The 25136-nt window shown below is 46.9% G+C and overlaps 1 protein-coding gene and 1 non-coding gene across 3 annotated transcripts in view; both read right to left on the bottom strand.

Annotated features, from left to right (window-relative positions):
• Nucleotides 1-14037: 14037 nt before the first annotated feature.
• The window catches only part of tfeb (transcription factor EB), a 29751-nt gene continuing 18652 nt past the window's right edge, over nt 14038-25136 (bottom strand). Inside the window, exons 5-12 of one of the 2 annotated variants that reach the window (XM_067240913.1) lie at nt 24192-24290; nt 23916-24104; nt 22717-22806; nt 18394-18511; nt 17816-17866; nt 17306-17381; nt 17048-17195; nt 14038-16918 (exon numbers count right to left, since the gene is read on the bottom strand). In XM_067240913.1, the coding sequence (XP_067097014.1) occupies nt 16337-16918; nt 17048-17195; nt 17306-17381; nt 17816-17866; nt 18394-18511; nt 22717-22806; nt 23916-24104; nt 24192-24290 (1353 nt within the window). In that variant the 3' untranslated portion in view covers nt 14038-16336. Of the gene's footprint in view, nt 16919-17047; nt 17196-17305; nt 17382-17815; nt 17867-18393; nt 18512-22716; nt 22810-23915; nt 24105-24191; nt 24291-25136 lie in introns of both variants that reach the window. The other variant, XM_067240906.1, reaches the window with a different exon arrangement.
• On the bottom strand, nt 14324-14433 carry LOC136954006 (small nucleolar RNA SNORA5). The gene has a single exon (XR_010878051.1). It is a non-coding gene; the product is annotated as a small nucleolar RNA SNORA5 (small nucleolar RNA).

Here is a 25136-nt window from a genome sequence, read left to right on the forward strand (position 1 = left end):
CTTACTCCACTGTGAGGATGTTCTATGCATGTGTAGACCTGTGATGTAACCAGTGTGAATATCACTCTAGCCTGGAAACATTTCACTATAAACTCACATTACGTAACATCCACGCATGTGTTTGTGTATGTGAGGGCGCAACAGAAGTAATCATTTTCAGTGGACAGGCTCTATGTATTGACTTGTCAGGGGAAAAGATGGCCGCCCTGGTGTGTTTGAGCGTGCCATTCTGTGGCCCGCCGTCCCTGGAAGACAACCTGTCACACTATCTGGACCAGAGACAGCCCTCGTGTTGGCCATCGGGGATCATTTGGGAGGCTAATGGATGATGTGGGTGACGAGTGCTTGTTTATCAAATGAGCGTCCTCTCTCCTCTCCTCCCTCTCACTGACCACCCTGCCACACTGCCAGCCCCCTCGCTCATCTGCATATTGATCCTCTCCATGCTCTCTTATCACTTCAAGAGAGAGAGGCCGAGAGAGAGACACCCAGACACAGACAGAGAATAGGGGCTGGTGAGGGTACAGGGATTTGGATGGAGAGACAGGAGCAGACAGAGAGATCACATGGAGGAGCAGCCCTGCTGACAACACACACCAATTAAAACACTCACACACACATACAGTACACGTACACACACACACGCACACACACATGCACACAAACGTACAGTCTCTGTTCTCTCAAAACTCGGCAACAAGGTTAATTCCTGGGTGAAAATACTCAGCCTTGTGCTTGAAATGGTTTATAATTATGAGGTCTTTGTGAAACAAAAATAAACTTTATGAGAAAGCACACACACACACCCACACTGAATTTGGGATAAAAGAGTGGTTATGTAATGATTGTTTATGAGGAGAGACAAGTAGACATGAAAAGGGCAGGGTTAGGGTCCGAGGTTGGGGCCAGGAGGCCAGATGCATGATGGGAGGAGAGTGGAGGGGCCGTTAGCAGAGGGGAGGGGAGGGCGTCATGTTGTGTCCCCATGTCACTCCCTGGGAGATGAGGACAGGCTTCTCTACCATTTAATTGGCTCTTTACATGAAGCAGGAGAGGTTGTCTCTATGCTGCCCCACACCCCCTGCCCCCTCCCTACCAGTCATCCCTCCTCCATTTCTCCCTCTCTCCCTCCCTCGCTCCATCTCTCCTCCCGCTTCTCCTCTCCTCAGCCCTGTCTGCTTCAGAACACAGCTGAAAAGGGTCACTGCTCTGGATTAATGACTCTCTCTCTCTCTCTCTCCCTCTCTCTTGATTCTCTTCTCTTTTTTTTGGTCTTTTGTAATTTCATGTGTGAACATTTTCTACATAATGTAAATTAAAAGGTATGGAGATGGCATTTCAATTGAACATAAGAATCTTTCCATGATAATTTTTCCTGGAGAAAAATATTCCTCAAATTAATGTTTGATCTTGAGATTGTGTGTGTGTGTGTAGCCCTACATGTGTGCAATTGTGTGTGTAGGTGTGTATGTGTATGTGTGTGTGCCAAGGTGCACAGTTGATAGCAGGCTCTGGTGATTATGTCTTTTCATTGGTTAATTAGCGCCTACAGCAGCTTCACAAAGGAGAGGTAAACAAGGAGAGGCTCCTCTCTAGTTCACCATCAAAGAGGCAGCGTCTGTCAGGAGGCACGCACACACACGTACCTGTGAGACATCAGTCACACACACACGCTCGTACCTGTGGGAGGATCCCGTACCTCTTTCCTCCTTGAACATTTCCACACACACACACCTCTACACACCCATCTAAACACAGTCACACACATACACAAATTCCTACACCGACATACACAAACACGCACAGACTTAAAATATAAAATCACATCATGAATATTAAAATAAATACAAGAAATGAAGTAAGAGAGTGTTTCCTATGTAACTCCTGTGTTTGGGTCTCTAGTCCTGTACTGTCTTACAAACACTGGGTGGTCCCAGGCCAGGAAAAATGCTATCACCCCCAAAACAACATAACACCCATGCATGAGTAGCACGACAGTCATCTCCAGATCATTACCTAAAGGTGTTGACCCAAAGCTTAATACAAAAAATCATAAATAAAATGACATTTACAGTAAAGACATCCATCACAATGTGAATATGCAAATAAGTTGAACCTTATTTGACAGTGTACATTCTCACTCGAGACCCAGAGCTCAGGATTATGGTCAAAAGGAGAGCTCTATACAGGCTCAAGGTGCCATTTACAACAGCACATAGTAATGCTTTTAACTGTGCTCATGAAGACTGTTGATAGGCCTGACAAAGGAGGGCTCCAGCCCCTCTGGCCAGGCCTCCCAGGACACTGCAGAGCAGCAGTAAAGACCAGTAATAGTTTGAATTCCAATAAAGAGAAAACCCAAGGTCACACTGTGAACTTCCTCCACATCAGAAGATCACAAAGACTAGCTGGGAGAGTGCATAATATCCTCACAGCTATTTTTACCCTCAAATTAAAATCTATGACATGTTGAAATGACTGCAGTGTGCAAGAGGGGTATTCAAAGCAGACACTAATGACGCTTATTAATGGCGTGAATGAAGTCTTGACAGGTCGTGTGTCATTTCGCAGGCAATGCTCCACTGGCATAATGGCTAATGTAAGTGGAGATAATTATATATATTATACCCTGTCTTATGGTATTTTGGCAGGACTATGAGGAGCCAGGCAGTTTGGAAGGAGAGTGAAAGTGCTTGCTCCGAGAGACGGGGCAACGTGCGTGTGTGTGCACGTGTAGGTGTGTGTGTGTGTGTGTGTGTGTGTGTGTGTGTGTGTGTGTGTGTGTGAAGGAGAGGCAGTCCAGGGGATGTTAATGTGAGACAACAGCACCAGACAGTGGTTGGATAGGATGCAAGCAAATGTACCTTGATAATCACATACTGAGTGTACTACTTAAAACAAAACTTTACCACTGAAGACTTTATGAAGCTCACTTTACTTTTTTTTTGTGACAAAAAAAAAAAAGAATTTCTTCAACACACTTCATCAATTCAGGAGAAACCTACAGCAGCACTCTGCGCCGGGCACTGCGCCTCATTCTAAGGCAGTGTTGGTACACTATACAGGGTACAACCTGCCTCTCCTCTCTTTTCTTCTCTCCAATCCACTCCTCTCCTCAACCCTCCAGTGTTGCTGAGGCTGGTCATGGCAAGGTTACGTGTTGACTCCTCATATTGTAAGCTGGTGGGAAAGATGAAGGAGTTTGTTGATGGGTGAGGGGGTGAGGGGGTGAGGGGTTCCTTTTGCACAGTGGATGTGTAGAGGGGTTAGAGCTTAAGTTGTAACTAGGGAAGTTTTGTTTAGTTTTTTAGGTTTGTCTGGAAATTGAAATATTCTATTGAATGGTTTTTGTTGAATAAGTAAGAAAAAATAAGAGAACAATGGCTGTTGTGGTGTAACTGATGGTGAGCTGGCAGTTTTGACTGCCCAATAAAGATGTCTTTAAAGTAAAAGTCTCTCCTTTCTTCTCCTCTCCTCAACCCTCCTCTCTTCTCTCCTCTCCTCTCCTCAACTCACCTCTCCTCTCCTCAACCCACTCCCTTCTCTCCTCTCTGTGATGTTCGTTAGGCAGAGGGGACTAATTGGAGACCCTGAGGTAAATCTGTTCATTAATGACTGAGCCTACTGGTCCCTCGCTCAAACACCTTCTCATTTATCTTTTTATTTACCTACTTCCTCCATCCTAGCACGGGACCTCTGAACACGCCAAAGGTTCCGTAGAGAACAAGGGAGAGAAAAAAAGAGGAGAGAGAGAGGAGAGGGAGAGAAAAGGGTAACTTATGCTCAGTGGGAATTAACAAAGCACTTAGTAATTAAATCTAAATTGACATTCTGGTAATTAGCCCCTTGATTAGGAGCAATAACACAATTAGCCAGCCAGTCTGTGCTAATTGTTAATTAGTATAAGCAAAGTTATTGTGTGTGTGGCAGAGGGAGGCATGTAAAAGAACAAATGTTAATCTGTCTCTCTTTCAACACCCGCGTCCCTTTCTTTTCTCCTCCACCCTCTCTCTCTCCATTCAGCTAACAGGCTGCCTCATTGCTTTTTTCTCCACACTGGGTTCTGAGTAATTAGCTAAAAGTCTTATCAGGGATATCATCATCAGAGGGCTGGCTGCCCTGTACTGGCACGCTTCCCCCATCAGTCTTCCAGGCGGGGTGGGCGACACGGCGTGCCGACTGGGGTGTCATGGAAGGGTATTTGTTCTGAATAGAGATGTGATGTGGATTAAATACAATCATGAAAGGGGAACAGGAGGCACAGAGCTGGACATGAATCTTAAAGACCTGTAATTCATCGGAAAGGTTTTTAGTTTATTAAGGTGTTGGAAGTGAACATCTCATTTTAAAGCTGGGATGGAGTGAGGCTGAGAGAGAGGGGGGAGAGAGGAAAAATGAATGATTTTTCAATGGAGATGTTTCAGGAAGTTAATTTCACATTGGCTACAGGTTAAACTTGGCCTTAAGTAATGGATTGTAGCTGTGCAGGGTTATCTGGAATGGAAATTGTGTTTTTATAATAGATAGATAAGACTGGAGATCTTGTGTGTCCATCTCTCAAGTTTTCCATTTCATAATTTCTCAGTCTGTTCTGAACTCTATCTCACCACCCCTGTCTCTGTCCCTGTCTCTGTCTGTCCATCCATATTGCTGTCAACCATCCATGAAGCCACAAGTCCCTGTGTAACTTTAAACATGGCTGCACTCCTAATCCTCTGTAACCTGCATGGCTTGCTGCCACCCTGGTCACAGTGGATTCACCATGTACTATGCACATTTTAACATGCACACACACACACACACACACACACACACATATATACTACAGTACTGTACATGCACACATGCTGTAGTACACGACCACATAGTGCCTTGGGTGGTGTACTGTACTGTATGTGTGCATGTATACATGTGTGTGTGTCAGTGAGTGAGAGAGGCTCCTGTGTGTGTGGTGTATGTGTTACTGTGTGGTGTTTGTGTTGTGTATGTGTGTGTGTGTGTGTGTGTGTGTGTGTGTGAGAGAGAGAGAGAGAGAGAGAGAGAGAGAGAGAGAGAGAGAGAGAGAGAGAGAGAGAGAGTGTACCCAGGCCTAGATTACCCAGCCTCCCAACACAAATATTTGGCTGCAGGATGAGCTGTCTCAGGATGCACCGGAACATGAAATTAGCCACCAGGAGAGAGGTGGAGGTGCCAACCCAGGCTGAAGCGCCCTCGATGGGGAGCAGAGAGGTGCCTATCCACCCAAAACACCACACAGAGGGAGGGGGGGAGGGGGGAGAATAGTTACCGCCTCATTCAATAGATAGGAATGTTTTCTCAAATGTTATCACTTTGTTCTTGTGTCATTTCCATTGAACAAACACAACATTGCTCTCCTGAGAAAGAGAGAGAAAACAGGAAAGGAGTGTGCGTGTTAGTGTGTGTGAGACTTAGAAGGCCAGCGACAGAGACAAAGACAAAGTGATTGAGAGAGAACGAGAGATGAAGGTTGAGATTGAGAGACAAACAGAAAAAGAAACTTGATTGAGAGAGAGCAAGTGATAAAAGCAGATAAAGAGAGGGAGAGAGAGAGCGAGAGACTGTGAGAGAGAGAGAGAGAGACACAGAGAGAGACACAGAGAGAGAGAGAGAGAGAGAGAGAGAGAGAGAGAGAGAGAGAGAGAGAGAGAGAGAGAGAGAGAGAGAGAGAGAGAGAGAGAGAGAGAGAGAGAGAGAGAGAGAGAGAGAGAGAGAGAGAGAGAGAGAGAGAGAGAGAGAGAGAGAGAGAGAGAGAGAGAGAGCAGTCAGTGCCAGACAGAGAGGTGACTGTGGGGCCTGGTTGTGGGAGCAGCAGCAGAGGAGCAGGTCAGGCAGGCAGGCAGGCAGGGTCTTCTCCCCCCATGCTGGGCCCCACCCACTGGGGCTCTAATTGTATCCTTATTACCAGGCCCGCTCTCCCATTTCAATACCGGGAATGATGGATTCCTACCACTGAGAATTTCATTAATCACTCCTTATTCACAGTCCTTTTCGAGGAGACAGGGAATTCATTTCTGGGCGCGCCGAGCAGGGCTCTGTAATGAATATTCATGGGAGAAAATTGGGGTCAAGCCTAATAAGGCAGGTAATTTGTAATTTGCGCTGTTCTCACTCAGGTCTTGTTCGCCAGGTTAACCTATAGAACGGAAACACACACAGAGCAGATCTCAGTCTTACATGCTGTTTTTACTCAGCACCCGCTGGCTGGGTTTTTAAGTATAAGAGTCTTTTACTTGGCCTTCAGTAGACAGAAGAAGCATGTAAAAACCAGTCCTACTGGAAACATTATCTAACACGACAAATTGGAACATCATCAATGCAGTAGATTACAGCAAAATGAACGATTTGGCAATTTATACTCTTTAACCAAACAAGCACGACCACCAGCAAAATATGAGGGGCCGTAATAATTCAGACTGTCCTTACACAAACACATATGAAACACATACACATTCACATATGAAATATTCACACACATTCATTTATACTACTGAAAACTCACATCCACATATGTGAAATGCTCGCATCGACACATATGACACGTTCACATGTGAAATGTTCACACATTCATTTATACTACTGAAAATGTACATACATATACATATGACATATGCGAACATTTCACATAATGTGGATGTGAGTTTTCAGTTGTATGAATGTGTGTGAACATTTCATATGTGAACGTGTTTCATATGTGTTTGTGTAAGGACAGTCAGAATTATTTCCTGAAAGGCCCCTCATAGCAAAAGGTGAAGTTCTCCTTTGATTACATGTCTCTAACAAAGCAAACCCAATCCTTATTTACTCCTCCTATTTCTGCCTTCACTTCACAGTTTTACCCCCCAAACCCCTTCTGAAGTGACGCCCACCTGGCATCACTTAAAGTCACTTAATTAATAATTTATCAATACATTTGAAGTGATTAAAATTCATGACCAGAAAGTGTTTTTAAAAGACTGCCCCTGCACCCTCGGGGCATCCAATCAGCACTCTGCGTTCGTTAGATCAGGAAGGAATAATTAATTGTACCTGAATGTTTAGTGGGGTCAGGCAGTGAGAGCAAGCTGCCTGCGGTGTGTGTTTGTGAATGTGTGTGTGCATGTGTGCATGTGTGTGTGTGTAGGGGAGTAAGTGAGTTATGCTTTGGTAGCAAGCCCCCTGTGGTGTGCTGCAGTTTTAAACATCAGTCGCTAGCTCTTGCTAGCCTTGCGACATGAACTAAACCAACAGCTTTATATGGAGATTAATGCATGATATTAACGCTTGCACCATTCCTCCTTACAACCCACTTACTGTACACTCTCCCCCTTTCTTTCTTTCTTTCCCACAACCCAATCTACAGTACCCCCTTCCTATCTCCTCTTCTCTCCTTCTCTCCACCTCTCCACCTTTCTCCCCATCCGTACTCTCAGCCGTGACCTGCTTCTGTCCGCAGGATGCCCACACTCACATCCTCACCCCCTTCTCCACCCCTCAAACCCTACATGGATATCACCCCTCCCATTTCTGATTCTCCTGAAGGGAGATAAGGGGAGCGAAGAGGATGTTAAGCATGATTTAAGCATGATTAGTCCTGTCTCTCACACATACTGCACACAGACACCTCAGAAATCCATGATTGACACCTGAGGGGGGCAGAACACAGGAAGCAGGGTCCATGGTCATCAATACAGACGAGACATAAACATAGACAACACACACACACAGACAGCGGCCAGTATATTGGGGTCTCTGTCCAACAGTTGTAGAAAGTTCCAGAATAGGCCGAAGAAGTGGAAGAGACCTTTTTTCTGAAAGTAAAAGGACAACTTCAATCAAGCGTCTAAATAAATAACACGCCAGGACCTGTCTTTTCACTGAGGGGGCTTCACTCGTCTCCACCCCTCCACCCCTTAATCCCTCCACCCCTCCATCCCTCTACCCTCTCATGTATTATACATCCCTATCTGCTCCACCCCAGGTTCACAAGCACAGGGCCCCGGAGACGCAAGGAGTCTTTTAAAGATATGTGCTCTCGTAATCACTGAAGAAAAGGCCTCTCTTGAGCTAGCAAAATATTATAATTAATTAATTCTACCAAAAAAGGGTATTAAATGTCCTCCCTCTTAGGATATCATCTGAATACATTGACCTTTGTCGAAATCGCCCTGTAATTCAAACCCGCTTTCTGTTGCATTTAGACACTAGGCTTGTTTCTCCACTCTGTCCCCCTCTCCCTTGCTCGCTCTCCATGTAAGCTGTAGTGTAGGAAAGAGGTTTTCACTGAGACCTCAACTCTGTTGAAGCTCTGTGCAAAGGACTGATCCCTGGCTGTGTGTGTGTGTTTGTGTATGTATGTATGTGTGTGTGTGTGTGCGCGCGTGCGTGCGTGTGTGTGTGTGATCCAAGCTTTATCTCCCTGCTGTAACATAGAGAAGAACAGAAACTTTTCTTATTACCGGTGAGAGTAGCAGAGTAGCAGGCAGCTAAGTCTCTGTCTATCTCCGGGTGCTCACTGTCTCCCCAGAGTACAGGAGGCTGTTCAGTAACTCTGACAGAAGTTCAGAGGGGTTAGGTGCTATACTCAGGAGGAGGAGATGAGGGGAGGAGAGGGGAGGAGAAGTGGGGGGGGGGGGGGGGGTTAAGTAGGATTGGAACAGTGGTGGTTTTTTAAAACAGAACTTTAAATCTCCACCTAGGACAATGGTGCCACGCTGCGTGTCGTTATCTGCAGGTCTCGGAAAGAAAGAGGGAGAGAGAGAGAGAGAGAGAGAGAGAGGGAGGGAGGAGGAGAGTGACAGGAAGACAGCAGAAGCGTATGAGTGTGTGATAACAGCTGTAGGCTGTTTAATCTAGGCTGCCTTCAGGGGGAAACTGCGCTCGACCTTCAGAGGGTTAGATCCCAGAGAGACACGCCTGGCACAGCCTCACCCACAACAGCACACTGAGGAGAGACGGCTGTCATGTCGGATGGATGGATGAATGGATGAGTGGATGAATGGATGGGCAGATAGAATAACAAACAGCAAATGAACAAATAGTTGTTAATAGCTTAGACTAGATTGGATCTTGAGCTGGGCCCATGTGCTCTTCATGCCTCTACGGTCGTCAAGGACAACTGTCCGTCATCTACATGGCTCCACCCATTGTCATGGAGACAGTTCCCCAGTTTCACACAGCCCGGCAGCCTGTATGTACTCACACAATCCATCATTGCATTCAAAGCGATCAACGCTACTGGTGCCCTGAGTTCTAGAAAAGATTTTCTGCGAGAATGTGAATAAAAACCTTGTCAACATGTCTCTATATGTATACATGTGTACATAAACACATAAACAATATCTAACTTAACACACATTTTGGCAGAGAAAAAACAAAACACAAAGTTTAAATATAAAATCTGCAACTTAAACATGAGCATAACCTTCCACTGTGAGTTGTATCTGGTTGTGGGCAGACCTAGCTGTGCAGACCAGTGGATTGCTTCCTCCCCCTACTGGCAGTGGTGAAAACAGCAGGATCAGGAAATCCACTGTTAACAACACACTCACATACATTCACATATTAAAACACTGGCCTTTCCACTCTTAAACCAATACATCCACTGTCACACCTGTGTTTCCAAGGTCACCACCACAACACAGCCTTGAGTTCAAATCCTGAAAGTCAGTGAAGTCTGACTGGAGCTGGTCTTTAAGAGCCCACAGAAGACATCTCTGTAGACATCTAGTGTATGTCACTGTTTCAGTCCAGGACCTCCACAGCTTTCCTCCTTCCTCCCCATTTCTCTCCTCTCATTTTCCTCTTCTCTCTGTCCTCTCTTCTCTCCTCTTACAAGACCATTTACTTCTGATGAGTAAACCTCTAAGGTACAATACTGACTACCCAGGACGGCTAAGACCCTCTCCACCTCCACCACCTCCCCTCATCCACTCTCTCCAACACATGAAACGAGCGATCCCTCCATCACAGTGTTAATGGTGGGGACATTATTCATCTCTCCTGCCAATTTGAGCTCTTTTCTTTCCGGAATGGAAGGATGAAGGGTTGAGAGAGTCAGAGAGGAGGATTAAATATGTAGAGACGGACAGAGGAAGAGAGAGAGGGAAAAGCGAGAGTGAGAAATGAGAGAGGAGCGATGTGGATGTGGGAAATGTGAGAGAAGGGGAGAGAGATAAAGAGAGAGAATAAGAGAGGAGGCAGAGAGCATAAAGAGGGAAAGTCTGTTAGCATACAGGTTTGACCTTTCAGAGAAGGACCACTGTTAGCGGTGATACACCTCTCCTTTCATCATTCTCTTTCTGCGATTGGACAGGAACCCTGGTCCTCGTTTGAATAAGCCCCATCAGCCCCTGCCCAGACAGGAGACAGCAGACGGTGGCAGAGCAGACCGAAACACTACCTGCACAAGCTGCTACCTCAGCAGACCAGGTGCAACCCCAGCACCAGACATTTGAGGGTTAAAGAAATACGCCATAACTGAAAAACACTTCACTCAAGTTCAATCGTCAGGAGAGAACAATTTTCTCTTCTAAAATCCTCACGTAGTTATAAGACCTTCATTAAGCAGTCTAAGATGGAGGGTCACCAGGTTCTGAAGGGTTCTGATCTATAAAGAGGTCTGGGCCTCTAAAAGCTGTGGTTCTGGTCTGGTTCTGCTCAAGCTGTCAGGGGAAATGGACGGCCGGCCCAGCGGCCAGACAAGCTCGTAACCCAGGAGACTGATTGACGGCCCACTAATGGAGGGGGAAGGATCAATAAGTGATATCAGCAGTTTTAACTCAAGGCAACACGCATAAACCTTTACCAACTTCACAATGTCACACAGTGTTCATAAAAAAGTTTTTCTTCATCCCTTTGGACAAAAAGCAATAAATCCTTCAGAAAATGGTTGAGATTTTACTGTCCTCCCCACTCTGTCCCCTCCTTTTCTCCCCCCTCATCTCCATTTTGATGTCTGTCTATTAGCGGAGGGTGAGGCCTTTCCTGCTCTTGCATCCAGGGGCTAAATTAGCTCAATCAGCCCCCTTTCACCTCCCTTCCTTGGGCTAGGAGCTGAGTGACACACTGCTCCCCTGGGAGGGAGTTTGGGGCTCATATAGACACACAGCCCACGGCGGCCAGATGAAGACTACAGAAGGAGACAGAGAGAGATAGAGGGGAAATATAGTTAGGATAGAGAGGCAGGTGGATAGAGTGAAAGAGATAGAGAAAAGGAGAGATAGAGAGAGAGTGACATAGAAGAATGGACACAGAGAAGGGAGAGAGAGAGAGAGAGAGAGAGAGAGAGAGAGAGAGAGAGAGAGAGAGAGAGAGAGAGAGAGAGAGAGAGAGAGAGAGAGAGAGAGAGAGAGAGAGAGAGAGAGAGAGAGAGAGAGAGAGAGAGAAAGAAGACAGAGAGAGAGAGGGAGCAAGGAAAGGAATATGAGACAGAGAGAAAGACGGCCTTGGGTTCACCCCAGCCTGAAGGAGAGCCTACTCCCAGACGTGAATGGAGCTCCTTGTTCGCTGTTTGTTGAACAAGTAAAATAACCTCAAAGATTATTTTCATTTTTTCCTTCTTCCACATGTTTTACTCTGCTTCCTCCCTCTTTCTCTCCTGAAGCTGGGTGTTGGTCTATGAGGGGAACGGCTGCCCTGCCAAACCTAGACTCAGGGGCCCAATGATGGGAATATGGCTTTCTCAACTCATTTGGAGGTCTCTCTCTCTTCCTCTCTCTCAGACACACACACACAGCCAAACCCAAACTACAGCACAGTATGAGCGTACCTAGCCAACACCTCTTAAATTACACCTTCATGTTTGATTTGTTTCTCCCTTGTTCCCCTTCTCTCCATCTGCCCCATTCTCTCTCGACCGAAACAGCGCACAGTGATTCAAGCAAGTGCAAGGCAGGCACTTCTACTGTGGAAGGAGAGGTGGGGGGGTGGCGAGGCGTGTGTGTGTGTGTGTGTGTGTGTGTGTGTGTGTGTGTGTGTGTGTGTGTGTGTGGTGGGGGAAGCGGATGGTGTTCAGAACGAGCCATAAGATCTCTTCTCCCCAGCTCTACAGGGATTTATTAGGCTGGGGAGTACATTAGCATCATAAAGACCTGGGAGAATGGGCCTTTGGATGGCCAGCGTACGCCAAGCACACACTTACACACTTAGGAGCCACTAACTGTGTGTGTGCGTGCGAGTGCATGTGTGAGTGTGTGTGGAGAAGGAAAAGGATTGCCCAGCTTTAAGCTCAGAAAGGCTGTTTAAGGGTAGATATAGATCACCTGATGGCAGAGCTGGACCTAATACATTAGAAGAGAAGGGGAGGAAAGGGGGAGAGGAGGGGAGAGAAGGAGTGTGAAGAGACCACCAACTGCAATGACATATAACCATATGTAGTCTAATCAACACCTACAGGACCTCCAAAAGTGTGACTCGGTTTGTTATTGGATAGGACTATGAGGTTAAAGAAGTCGATGCAAATTAATACAGCCATTATAAGGTTAAACCATGAACATGAATTAATCTGGGAAATTGCACACATCCTAGACATATCCAAATCAACACTATGGATCATTATTATCATCAAAAAATAAATATCTGGTGAACTCAGCCATGAAAAACGCATTGGTTGACCATGAAAGACCCCCATAGCATATGGGTGTGATGACTACATCTGCACAACCTCAGACAGAGATGCAGGGTAAGGTTTGTGGACTAAAACGCTTGATATACTTCTGTATAATTTGTAGACATCTGAAATGCACAATTTCCTGAAATGAAGAGTGACAGTCTGACTCTGTCTCGTTGTCAGTTCATCAAAAACGTAGATTCTAGAGCAGAGAATCAAAGTAAAAAAATTGCATTGTCCAATAACTTCTGCATTCACAAACACAACACATACACAAACACACAGGCTCTAGATGGAACCATCTCCTGACATACCAGACAACTCACCACACACTGAGAAGAGGACAGGATGTGTGTGTGAGAGGGATTTAATTGTTTTTGATTAAACGTAATGTCATTCTACAGTATGTAATGTGACTCAATAATATTAGCATGTTTTCTGATTAATTCATCATTATAAACTGTCTGAGTGTGTGTATGTGTGTGTGTGTGTGTGTGTGTTGTGTATGTGAGTTAAAGAGAGAAATTTCAGCACCCTCATTATCCCCTCCTTCCTCCACCCTATTTCCAGAGCCTCTTCTTTGGGGATAAACTGCCCTAATAAAATGGTATTTAAAAATAGGTTAATTGCATTGCAGCTCTCTTTCTCTTTGTGATTGTTACAGAGAATAAATTAAAGTTAGTGAGACCGGTCCTGCATGGTTGGTTAGATGGCTATCTGGCGCTCTCTGGTGGAAATATTAAATAACAACAGCATGTTGATGTGAAACCAACCAGAATAGGATATGCCTCTCCTGGGGTATTCCAGAAAGCAAGTTATGCAACATAACCGGGTAAGTTAACCCACCAGCTGATTCACAATGTTGCAGCAACCTACTGGCAATGTTGCTACAACGCTGGGTGTCAGCTGGAGGGGTTAACTTACCCGGGTATGTCACACGACCTGCTTTCTGGAATACCCCCCAGTACCATGCCTAAACCTGAGGTGAACTTCCTTTGAACTGATCTCTGCTCAACGTGAACATGAAACCTCAGCATGCACGTCAGAAACACCAACACTAAAGAAACACTCGGGGAGCGGTTGGTGGATTTTGGTAAAACATTTTATATCCAAAGCAAAAGCAGAAGGCCAGTTTCCCATGCATGGTGGTGTGAGTGTCCCAGTCCCCCTGCAGTGGCATGTTGGGGTCAGAGGGAAGGGGGAGAGGGGGAGGGAGAGAGGGGGGGGGAGAGAGGGGGAGGGAGAGAGGGGGAGGGAGAGAGGGAGAAAGGGAGAGAGGGGGAGGGAGAGAGGGGGGGAGAGGGGGAGGGAGAGAGGGGGGGAGAGAGAGGGGGAGAGAGAGAGGGGGGAGGGAGAGAGGGAGAGAGGGAGAAAGGGAGAAGAGGGAGAGAGGGGAGAGAGGGGGAGAGGGAGAGGGAGAGAGGGGGGAGAGGGAGAGGGAGAGGAAGAAAGGGAGAGAGGGAGAGAGGGGGAGAGGGAGAGGGAGAGGGAGAGGGGGGTCACAGAGGGGACTACACCTCCCAAATCTGCAGACAAAGTCTTTGGAGTGTCGGCTTGACATCAACAACAACAAGAACAACAACAACAAGAACAACAACAACAGAGTTGATTGGAGCTGGGAGAAGGCACAACTCTGGCAGGCAGGGGCAGAGAGACAGGAAGGTCAGTCTGATGCTATGGCAACAGGCACCATTATCTCAGAGTTCATCAAAAGGCAGCTGTCTGTCTCCATAGTTACCCCAGTGGGGGCAGAGGGGGGTGGGCCCCATGAGAGACAAGAATGCTGTGGTGGAGTTGGCACGGCTATGGGGTCATGGGTATCCACAAAAAAGCACAAAACTCAATCAAATCAAAGAATCACCTGTTAACTTAGTTTGGCTCCAAATTGTAAGGTTAAAAAAAGAGAATAAAATACAAGCCAATCAATATAAAAATGACATCATACATGTACATGTTTTTTTTTTTTTCATTTCTTAAAAGTCTGGTGTAATCTAAACGATTCTTTACACAAAAAAGAGTAAATAAGCTATGTAATATTATGGCTCCCCACTAGTCACATTCTGTTCAGCCAGTGGCTTAAATACTTTCATATCTAAATGGCTCTGAGAGGAAAACTAATTTTTGGAATAAAATGAAATAATAATGAATAAAAAGTACAAGTACAAATAAAATACAATGAAGTGGCTTAGTGGCATAAAACATAAGAAATAAAACTTATTTCATAAATTCTTTTCATGTACAAAGTCATCAAAATAATATAGGTTCCAGTGCTTTGGGAGATAAAAACAAAAAAAAAACTACAATAAAGAATAAAAACAAATAACTTCTTTAAAACATAATCATCAGTTTTTCTTTCCTTTTTTCTGTACTGATCATAAGCTATATCAAATCAAAGGGGAGTCTCAGTCCTCTAACCAACTCTGGGTTTGGTCTTGGTTGGACACTAACACAGGCTCCAACACCTGACTCTAACAGTCCACACCACCATGTCCAGCACTACCCTGACTACCTCCTGACCTCTTGACCTTCCTGGGTATGGGACTTGTGATGAACCAGTCGTAAGCTTGGCTAAGGAAGTTAGTGGTGTCTGGTGGGAGTGGACTTCAGCGAGGGCATGTGTTCCCTCTCCACCTGATTGGGTGGTCACCTGGTCTGTCCAGGAAGTCGAACCCAGAGTGGGCGAGGCCCCGACGCCTCGCTTAAAGTGTTGATTTGAACACAGCCTCAAGGCACACTGCTGTGTGTGTATTTGTGTGTACGTGTGTATGTGCGCGCGTGCTGTGTGAGTGCTGTGCTTTACAGTGAAGACTATGGCACTACAGTATTACCTGAGCATGTGCTCTGGGCCTGCCCTTCTCCTCCTTCTGGAGCTCCAGCCGTGGACGCCAGAGGGAGGCAGCTCATAAGGCACGCTGGCAGCCAGGGGTCTGGTCCTACACTGGGACTGGCTCTCGTTCCTAAAGGGGTTCTGGGTCGACCCTTGCTTCTCTGAAGTACCTCGACATGCTAATCACATGGTTCGAACACAGCTTTGTCCTCCATGTTGTTGAGTGTCAGTACCCTGAAGGTCAGAGTTGAAAGGTGGGGTGTCAGAAGCCTCCTTCTGGACAACCTGTGGAGGGGAAGGAGGGTGGCAGTGCCTCACATAGTATCATTTCCCTTCAAATAACAGGAGCACTTCCATGTTAGAGTGAGAAGGAAGTCTGTCTGTGGGAGTGTGTGTGGGCGCGTGTGTGCATAGATTGTGTATAAATCATTCTAGTTCTATTAGGATATTTACATTGGAGGGCTACCAATACTCCATTCTCAGACAAAGATTAGATGCCTCTTGCAGAGTCTTTGTGTTGGTGTTGGTGAATCTGGGCCCATTATTTGTGTCAACTGTATGTGTGTGTGTGTCTGTGTCAAGAGTCAGCATTCATGTATGTGCTTGGTGAACGGCTAATTCCACAATTCTGCCTCTCCGAGTGCTTTCAGTGTATGAGTGGGTAGGTAGTTGACCAGAGCATAAAAGCCTATCACAGTATATCAGTGGCCCTTCATGAATGTCACAGGTGTGTGTTTCGTCGGTCTGCGTGCGTGTTTGTGTGTGTGTGTGCGCATGTGTCTAAAAAGTGTTTGTGTGTTTCTTCTACAGTACAAATGTCTGCATCCCCATGTGTGAGCGGTTTCAATGTGTGAGTGTGTCTGTGTGTGTGTGTGCACGCACATGAGTGTGTGTGTATTCCTCTACAATATATCTGTATCCTCTATGCTGAAGCTGGACCTGCGGCTTGAGTCGACAGAGGCTTCAGGGGACATGGCAGAGAGCAGCGGGTCTCCACCCAAAGGAGACAAGGGCTCATCCATCAGGAAGCCCAAGTCACCTCTCCTTCCCTGGGCATCCAACCCGCCCAGGTCCCCTAGCCCCGACAGACCATCTGGGTAGCCAGGAATCCCATCACACAAGTCCAGCGACTGGGCAAAGTCAAAGGGCTGAGAGCTGCCCACAGCTGGGTACTGGAGGGGGGGCTGGGGCTGGAGGTGAGGGGGGAGTGGTGGCAGCTGCCTGGGCTGAGGCTGGCCCTGGCCGTGAGGTTGACCCTGCTGGTGAAGGTGGGCCTGGGGGTGGAGGTGATGCTGGGCCTGGTGCTGCTGGCCCTGGTGTTGGGCCTGGTGCTGGTGCTGGACTTGGGCCTGGTGGTTAGGGTGCTGGTGCTTCTCCTCAGGGCTGGTCTCCTGCTTGACATAGGGCCCCAGCACGTCGGCCGAGTTCAGCCCAGAGGGTGAGGAGCTGGGGAGGCCATGCAGACGAGCCTGCATCTCCAACTCCTACAAGGGAAAAGAGGTGGAAAGACATGTATTAATACAACCGTTGCTTGTATCAATGTGTGCGTCTATGTCTGTGTCTGTGTGTGTGTCTGTGTGTGCGTGTGTGTGTGTTTGTGTTATCAAAGCCACCTGGATGCGCAGCCACAGCTGTTTGTTGGCCATCTCCATGCGTTTAAAGTTGTTCTCCACCTCTCTGGTCCTCTGTGCGTCCTTCTGCATGCGCTTGATGTACTCCACAGACGCCCTCAGGATGGTGCCCTTGTTCCAGCGCACGTCCCTGCACACGCAGCACACGGGAGGGCAGTTTAGATATGTGACAACCTTGTCCACAGTACTCCTCTCTCTCTCTCTCTCTCTCACACACACACACACAGCATGGTGACTTACAGGTCGTTGGTTTTGGGGATCATGGTCCCCAGCTCCTTGATGCGGTCGTTGATGTTGAACCTTCTCCGTCTCTCAACTGAACCAAACAGAGACAGGAACACAGGGATAGGAGTTGTAATGGGTGATCTCTGCAACAGCAGTCAACACCCCCCCCCCTCCCCCCCCCCACTGTCAAATATAGTATAAGGGAAATCTGAGGTCCATTCCTGTTATTGCTGCCTCAAGTGTCTATAATAAAGACATCCTGGTCTAGAGCAAGGCACACGGTCACAGGCAATTAGATGTTAGTGCAAGAACAGCACAAAGTAACAGGTTAACCATTTACCCACCAGTCACACTGTCGGCTAAATCAACATGGAACCTATATGTATGTGTGTATGTGTGTGTGTGTGTACTTTGAAGGGAGCACTAATAAAAGTGAAGGATGAGTAAAAATGCTAACTCAGATTACACATCTGAAGGAAAAGAGGGAGGACCGAGGAAAGGGAGAACGTGTGAGAGAGTTCATACTCAGGTTGTGGTTGTCTTTCTTTTGTCTCTCCTTGGCCATCGCACGGGCTTCTGTATCTTGACAAAAACAAAAGGCAATCAACCAACACTGTCTGTCTGACCCTGGATACCCACATTACAGCAGTGGCCTGCAGGAAGTAGGTACAGCAGGATGTAGGATGTAGGTACAGCAGGATGTAGGATGTAGGTACAGCAGGATGTAGGATTTACAGCAGGGCAGTAAGTTATCATTTCAGATAGAATTTTTTTTTTTGCTACATATAATTCACATTTATTAGGATGTAGTATTCGGCTTTGGATAACATCCCTATTAGGAGTCATGACAGACCTACCATTGGTCACACATACCACGTACAATGGTCCTTTCATGTACTAGCTGAGTCTTTTTTATGTAAATGTGTTCTTTTCAAAATGACAGCAAATGAAACACAAAAGTTTAATAAGAAAAGTTGTAAATTTGTTGCTATGTTTCTACCAAAGACTGGTACTTTGACTAGTACAAGACTGATTGGTCACATTATGTTTCTGCCTGTTTGATTGGCCTCTGAGGCTGTGAGTGCGGCTGTGATTGGTCCTACCTGACATCTCTCGTTTGATGGCCAGACTGGGAGGGCAGGAGTTGCTGGTCATGGCGATGGCTGGACCTGTCATGCCTGGTCCTGAATACACATCTAGATGACTGCTGGAGAGAGGGAGCTGGAGAGAACACACACACACACAATCAGTTACTTTATCTAAGTAAGTATCATTAACTCAAACTCTTAATATCCCATTAGAAACTCTATTGATTAACTCAGTACCACAAAGAGCTCTATCCTCAAGATTCAGATCTAGTTATTACATCAAAGCTAGGCTTCCAAGGATTGTAAGGTTAAGCAGGGGTTGTACATACATGCTTATGCTTCAGATTAATGTTAAGCACTCCAAAATGACCAGCAGGTTCCTCCCCACCCCAGCTATACGTACTACCACGTTTTGGGGCTTTTAATTGGGTGCTTATGGAATGATTACACCAATACAGTCTTTGTGACCAACTAGTTTGTTTAATATAACATAACCACTTACAGAGACAAGTGGTTCCCCTATATCTCCTACATGCCTGTTTTGAAAATGGACAGAGATACCTCCTTCTGTCTAACTCTTTCTCTACAAGAGGACTGCAGAACGTCAAGGTTTCAAAGTGGTTGAAGGTTTATAGGATGAACCAGGTAGCTGTGTCTCCAGAGGGTTTATATAGGGTCATCATGTGTTGACCAAAGCGTAAGACTGGGTAGGGTGCTTCATAAACACAAACTGCATCTTTAGAGAGCAGCTGTAAAGACTAGATAGCAATAGATTACAAGTCAAACAACACCCTTAAACGACAGCGCATGCACACAAAACCACCAATCATTTACTATCAGTCATTTTGCTTATCACCCTCTTTATGGGTTTATTCTAGCCCTATCGCTGATCCTATCTCCAACTACTGGATGTTGGGACAGCAGTTTCCCCCATGTCTTTGTCAAAATCTTGTGTAATGGCTGTGGAACCTAGTTGAAACGTAGCAGTCACTATGAAAGGGATCTGGTTCAGGATCGCTACAGGTTGAGTTTGGAGAGGGTTTGTGTAGAAGGTCCATGTATCTTATGAGTTTGAATACAGTTCAGTCTCTTTGAGATCCCTAATGAGGCTTGACTGATAGCAATCTCAAACAGATAGCTTATCTCCCAGACTACTGAGGAGTAGATATACACATACTTCTGAATGAGCCACTTCTGACATTTCTACCATGGCTGGAAATGTTGATATAACAACCGGTTTGCTCAGTCCCAGGTCACGTAAGAACCAGTGCTAACCATGCTCCCCCAGCCTCATCTGTCCTCTCCCCATGCTCCCCCAGCCTCATCTGTCCTCTCCCCATGCTCCCCCAGCCTCATCTGTCCTCTCCCCATGCTCCCCCAGCCTCATCTGTCCTCTCCCCATGCTCCCCCAGCCTCATCTGTCCTCTCCCCATGCTCCCCCAGCCTCATCTGTCCTCTCCCCATGCTCCCCCAGCCTCATCTGTCCTCTCCCCATGCTCCCCCAGCCTCATCTGTCCTCTCCCCATGCTCCCCCAGCCTCATCTGTCCTCTCCCCATGCTCTCCCAGCCTCATCTGTCCTCTCCCCATGCTCTCCCAGCCTCATCTGTCCTCTCCCCATGCTCCCCTCTCAACACTGCTCTTTTCCTCAAACCTCTGCTTTACTCTACACACTCTCCTCAAAAGAGGTTCTGCAGCGAAGTGCTCTGAGATCCAACGCTATGTCGAGGTGGGAGAGATTGACTCACTAAAACCTTTAATCAATATCTCCAGCGCACATCTGCACACTCTGCACACTCTGCAAACGTGAATATGTTTGCAGAAAGCAAGCACGACTGGATCCCATGTTTTGTAACCAGCTAACACACACAAACAAATACGCTCTATTCTCAAACTTTCAGCTGGAGTGTGCTATGCCTGGGATTCTCTGTGTGGTGGTCCCAGCTTTCCTTAAACTCTGAGATTCCAGAAATTCCAGGGAGTTTACTAGTTTAATCCACCTCAGGGATTAGTAGAGGAGATTCATTCATTAGAGGAAACTCACAGTTTCAAACCAAGGAGGGGATGTCACAGTGAAATACACAGGGGTAATGTTGAGAAAACCTCCAGAGAGTCTACAGAGACACACACACACACACACATCTCTTATACACACACACACACACACACACATATCTCTTATACACACAGAGGGTGAGAGACATGCAGTTTTGAGAGGACAGTTTGAAAGGTTACAATGGAGTTTAAAAACATCAAAATCTCTCTAAAAATTGAACTCATCACATCCTGGCTTACGTCCTTGAAGGATGATCAATAGCTGTATCTAATTCATCATTGTGATTCACAAACAATAGAATCTACTGAGTGAGCCAATCAACAATACACTCAAACAAGCCTTTTCAATTCCACAGAGCCAGTCTCTCTCTTCAACACACACACACACACACACGCTGGAGGAGGGCCAGAGAGGGCAGATAGAACAGAGGTTGGTGGCGACCTTCACTCTGGCATGCTATGTAATGTCTCTCTAATGGTTGAGCGTGCCTCTGGCTGGACATTTGCCCACACGGATCCAGCTGTAGAGCTCTGCTCTGCCACCAAAGCCACGCTCCCCTATCACACTGCTCCCGCTCCAGGTTCATCCCATAATCAGGGACCCGAGGTTGGGAGTTAGAGCTGAGCTGACCTACCGTGCCCCAGCTCCCGCTTCAACCCCAGCCCTAACTCAAGCTCCAACTTCAGCCTCAGCCCCAGCCCCAGCAGCCTAACCCCCAGCCCCAGCCTCAGCCCTGCCCCCCACAGCCTAACCCCCAGCCCCAGCCTCAGCCCTGCCCCCCACAGCCTAACACCCAGCCCCAGCCCCAGCCTAACTCCCAGCCTCAGCCTCAGCCCCAGCAGCCTAACCTCCAGCTCCTAGGTTGTCATCTTACCAGCTGTATCTGCTCTCCATCAATCACTTCCACAATGGCATATGTCTTGTTCATTTCCTTCATCCTTCCTTCTTTCATTAGGCCTGTGTTCTCTCACACACTCTCTCTCTCTCTCTCTCTCTCTCTCTCTCTCTCTCACTCCAGTCCTCATGAGAGACTAACCTCTGCAGTACCAGTCCGGTCTCTCTTCTACCTATTCCCAGTGAACTTTCCCCTAACTGGACTTTCAGCCTGTTTTCCCCTCTCACAAATTCCCCTCCTCCCCCCTCACCCCTCTCCTTCTTCCCTCCTCCTCCTCCTCCTCCTCCTGCTTTCCTCTGAAAGCCTTGTAAACAAGTTGAACTCTAACTGGCAGTGGTTTAATTGTTAATTTAGAAGCTACTCCTTTAAACACAAAGGACTGTAGTTCTTCTCTAAGATGGATACCCACAGACCAGAGGCTTTTTCAGGGAAGGAATGTTCAATCTCTCCAGCGCTTCACGTCAATAATTTAAATCAATTAAACACTTAAAGTCCTTCAAGAGAACTGAAAGCTTCCCCTGGGCCAAAGGGTCCAGCAGGAGGCAGACAGACAGGCAGACAGGCAGACAGGCAGACAGGCAGACAGGCAGACAGACAGGCAGACAGACAGGCAGACAGGCAGACAGGCAGACAAGGTAGAAGCTAGCCATTATAGATCAGCAGTTCATTCTATACACAGGAGCAAACATTCTGAGTCCGTCTCAGGGAAAGGTTCTGCCGTTTTGAAGCTGAAGGAATTTTATACAACAACAACAACAACAGCTGCAGGAGCAGCAGTGCTGGTTCGGATATTCACAAAGAGAGAATCTATAAAGATGGATTCAAATAAAGAAAACAAGGAGGGCCTTTCTGTCTCAGAGTCCAGTCAGAGCCTCAGTACTGATGACTCGACATAATCACCCCAATGACTCACACAGAGAGAGCACAGAGGGACCAAAATACACCACTGGGGGCCAGACGGGGCGAGAGAGGACCAGACAGAGGGAGAGAGGACAAGAGAGGGTTAGAGAGGAGAGGTAGAGGGACGTAAAGAGGAGAATAGAGTGGTAGAGAGCAAGATGACAAGGGCATTGAGAGAGAAAAGGAGGACAGGGGAGGGAAAGGAAGGAAGGAAGGAAGGCAGGCAGGCAGGCAGGAAGGAAGGAAGGAAGGAAGGAAGGAAGGAAGGAAGGAAGGAAGGAAGGAAGGAAGGAAGGAAGGAAGGAAGGAAGGAAGGAAGGAAGGAAGGAAGGAAGGAAGGAAGGAAGGAAGGAAGGAAGGCTGCTGATACGAGTGGGAGTGAGCAGTTATTAAGAGCATCAATAGTCATCAGACAGGAAGACGTAGAGAGTGAGAATGGAGGGCTGATGAAGAGATGAGACAAAACTGTGAGATATCTGTCCTACTTACTGTGTTGGGCATCTGAACAGGGTCGATATATGCTTGTATGTCATCATAACTGGACTGCATGCTGATGATGTCATCAATGACCTCGTCCATCTGCTTCAAAAGCAAGAAGTCCAAACGTTATTCACAACCCTAGGGACGTTTGTTAATAACATGAGCAGCTTAGGGAAGGTTTCCATGTCCGGGTACACAAGAGACACCAACAGACCAACACGGAGCAGCTAGTAACTCATTTCAACCCGCACATCTCATCAAGGCGTTCGCTGGAGGAGGTGCAACCCATTAGTCTTTTTATTTACTTGACAGCTGATGCAATCACTCCAATCCCACAGTGTTCAACCACCACTCTACTCGAGAGGTGAAGTTAGTATTGAGTCAACATCTGAAGTGTTTGTCTATTTTGCTTCTGTTGCAGTTTAGCTGTGTGGGGGGAGGGGGGAGGGGGCAGAGATGGCCAAAGTCTGGGAGGTTCAAAGGGCTCTGGGTGGTGTGTCGTCCCCCTGTCACTTGTTAAGCTGTAATTATGGCTGCAAGGCCATAATAGAGCATTTAAACTGCAATGACAATCAGAGTCGGTTAGCTGAAGTTAGGCTGCACAGTGATTTTTACTTCACACATATTCACATAAAATACACACACACACACGCACTGGCACATACCATGTATGCATGCACACTCACTCACTCACACACACACACACACACACACACACACACACACACACACACACACACACACACACACACACACACACACACACACAAAGGAGCAGGCAGATATAAGAATGCAGCGTACACACTCCAACATGCAGCGTACACACTCCAAAATGCATAAACAAACAGTAGAAGTGTCAAATAAACCTTGGTCTTTTATACCAGGGGCAATCTAATCATTATGACATCTTCATAAAGTGTGGAGAGAAGGTAATCATCTGTCTCTATTACTTTATACAAGAGGCCAATCAAGCCATATATCCACCCCCCACCCCCCCGGCCCACACACACATGCACCTCCACATTTTGAGGACGTCAAAAATGCGGTGTGTATATTTCAGGTCAAACAGTACAGTTGTTTACAGTGCAACACGTCACCAGATTATCACAGCTTTCTCTGGCTTTCATAATTGTCTAGACATAAGCTTTAGTACAAACGGGTGTTTGCGTGTTTGTATTGTGAATGTGTGTGTGTGTGTGTGAGCATACCTCATTTTCATGGCTGGAGCCAATGTTGAGCAGGGCCATGGGGCTGTTGGGGGCGCTGTTCCCTGTGATGAGCTGCTCGGTGCGCATCCGGGGGGAGTGGAGGGGAGGGGGGGCGGAGGCCGAGCCCCCCGGTGGGGCCAGAGAGGGGGGAGGGGAGGGCTGCACCACCCCTGTTACTGCATGAACCGTCTGGTCAGAGAGGAGAGACAGAACCACTGAAGACAGGAGGAGGTGGACAGACAGATTGACGGACAGACAGAAGGGCGGGCACCATACCTGTTTGGTGGCGAAGGTGGTGGAGAGGTACTCCTTCACCTGCTGTCTTTGGGACTGGCGGATGTGGTAGTCTGTGGGATTCTCCAGATGAGTCTGCACCTGCACACACACACACACACACACACACCCACCAGGGGTTAAGATCACCCAGGTCATCGCTGCACACAGCGCAGCATCAATGGCTAGCGCTCCACATGAACTCGGAAATATGGACATTTCACCCAGGACCATCAACTGGACATGACCACTGTGTAACAGATCAGTCGGGTTTGGACAGTACCACACTATGGAGAGTAACAGGTCATGGTATGTTCCTGGTGAAGTCTACTGGTTAGACTGTACTACACTGAGCAAAGCTTGGCCTCATTCTTTCACATCAAAGGCTAAAGATCAGCCGAGCAGATTCCTGCCTCCTGCTCCAAGAACCTCCCCCCCCCCCCTCTCCTACAGTTTCATAATCGAACACTCGGCTTATGTAAAATCCAATAGTTAGCTTTTCATGCCAAACAAGTATTTGGGTTTGTTGTCCTCTCCAAGGCGCTGGATAGGTTTGTACAGGCCCCTATTTGATTGGTTGGTGCAGTTTGTAAGTGTGTGTTTTTGTTTACAGTTGAAGGCATGAAGCCAGGGCTCTTTGGAGAGACTAGAGGCTGAGAGAGACAGGACCTGTCCACTTTACACTGAGACATCAACACAGACACACACTCACAAGACGGATGGGAGTGAGCGCTGACAACTTCATGCCAAAACCGTTTTTATAAAGACTTCTGTAAATCCCTCCTACCCACTGCACATACATGTATATCATGTATATACATATGCATGTATATGCCTATACAGCAACATACCCATAGACACACCATTACTTCTAGATAAGAACTCTGACAACTCTGAAAGTCGGCAAAAATGTCATCTGCCCCTGTTTGCAGATCACATTGTCTCTGT

This window comes from Osmerus mordax, chromosome 1 (genome assembly GCF_038355195.1).
Source record: "Osmerus mordax isolate fOsmMor3 chromosome 1, fOsmMor3.pri, whole genome shotgun sequence".
In the NCBI taxonomy this organism is placed as follows: Eukaryota; Metazoa; Chordata; class Actinopteri; order Osmeriformes; family Osmeridae; genus Osmerus; species Osmerus mordax.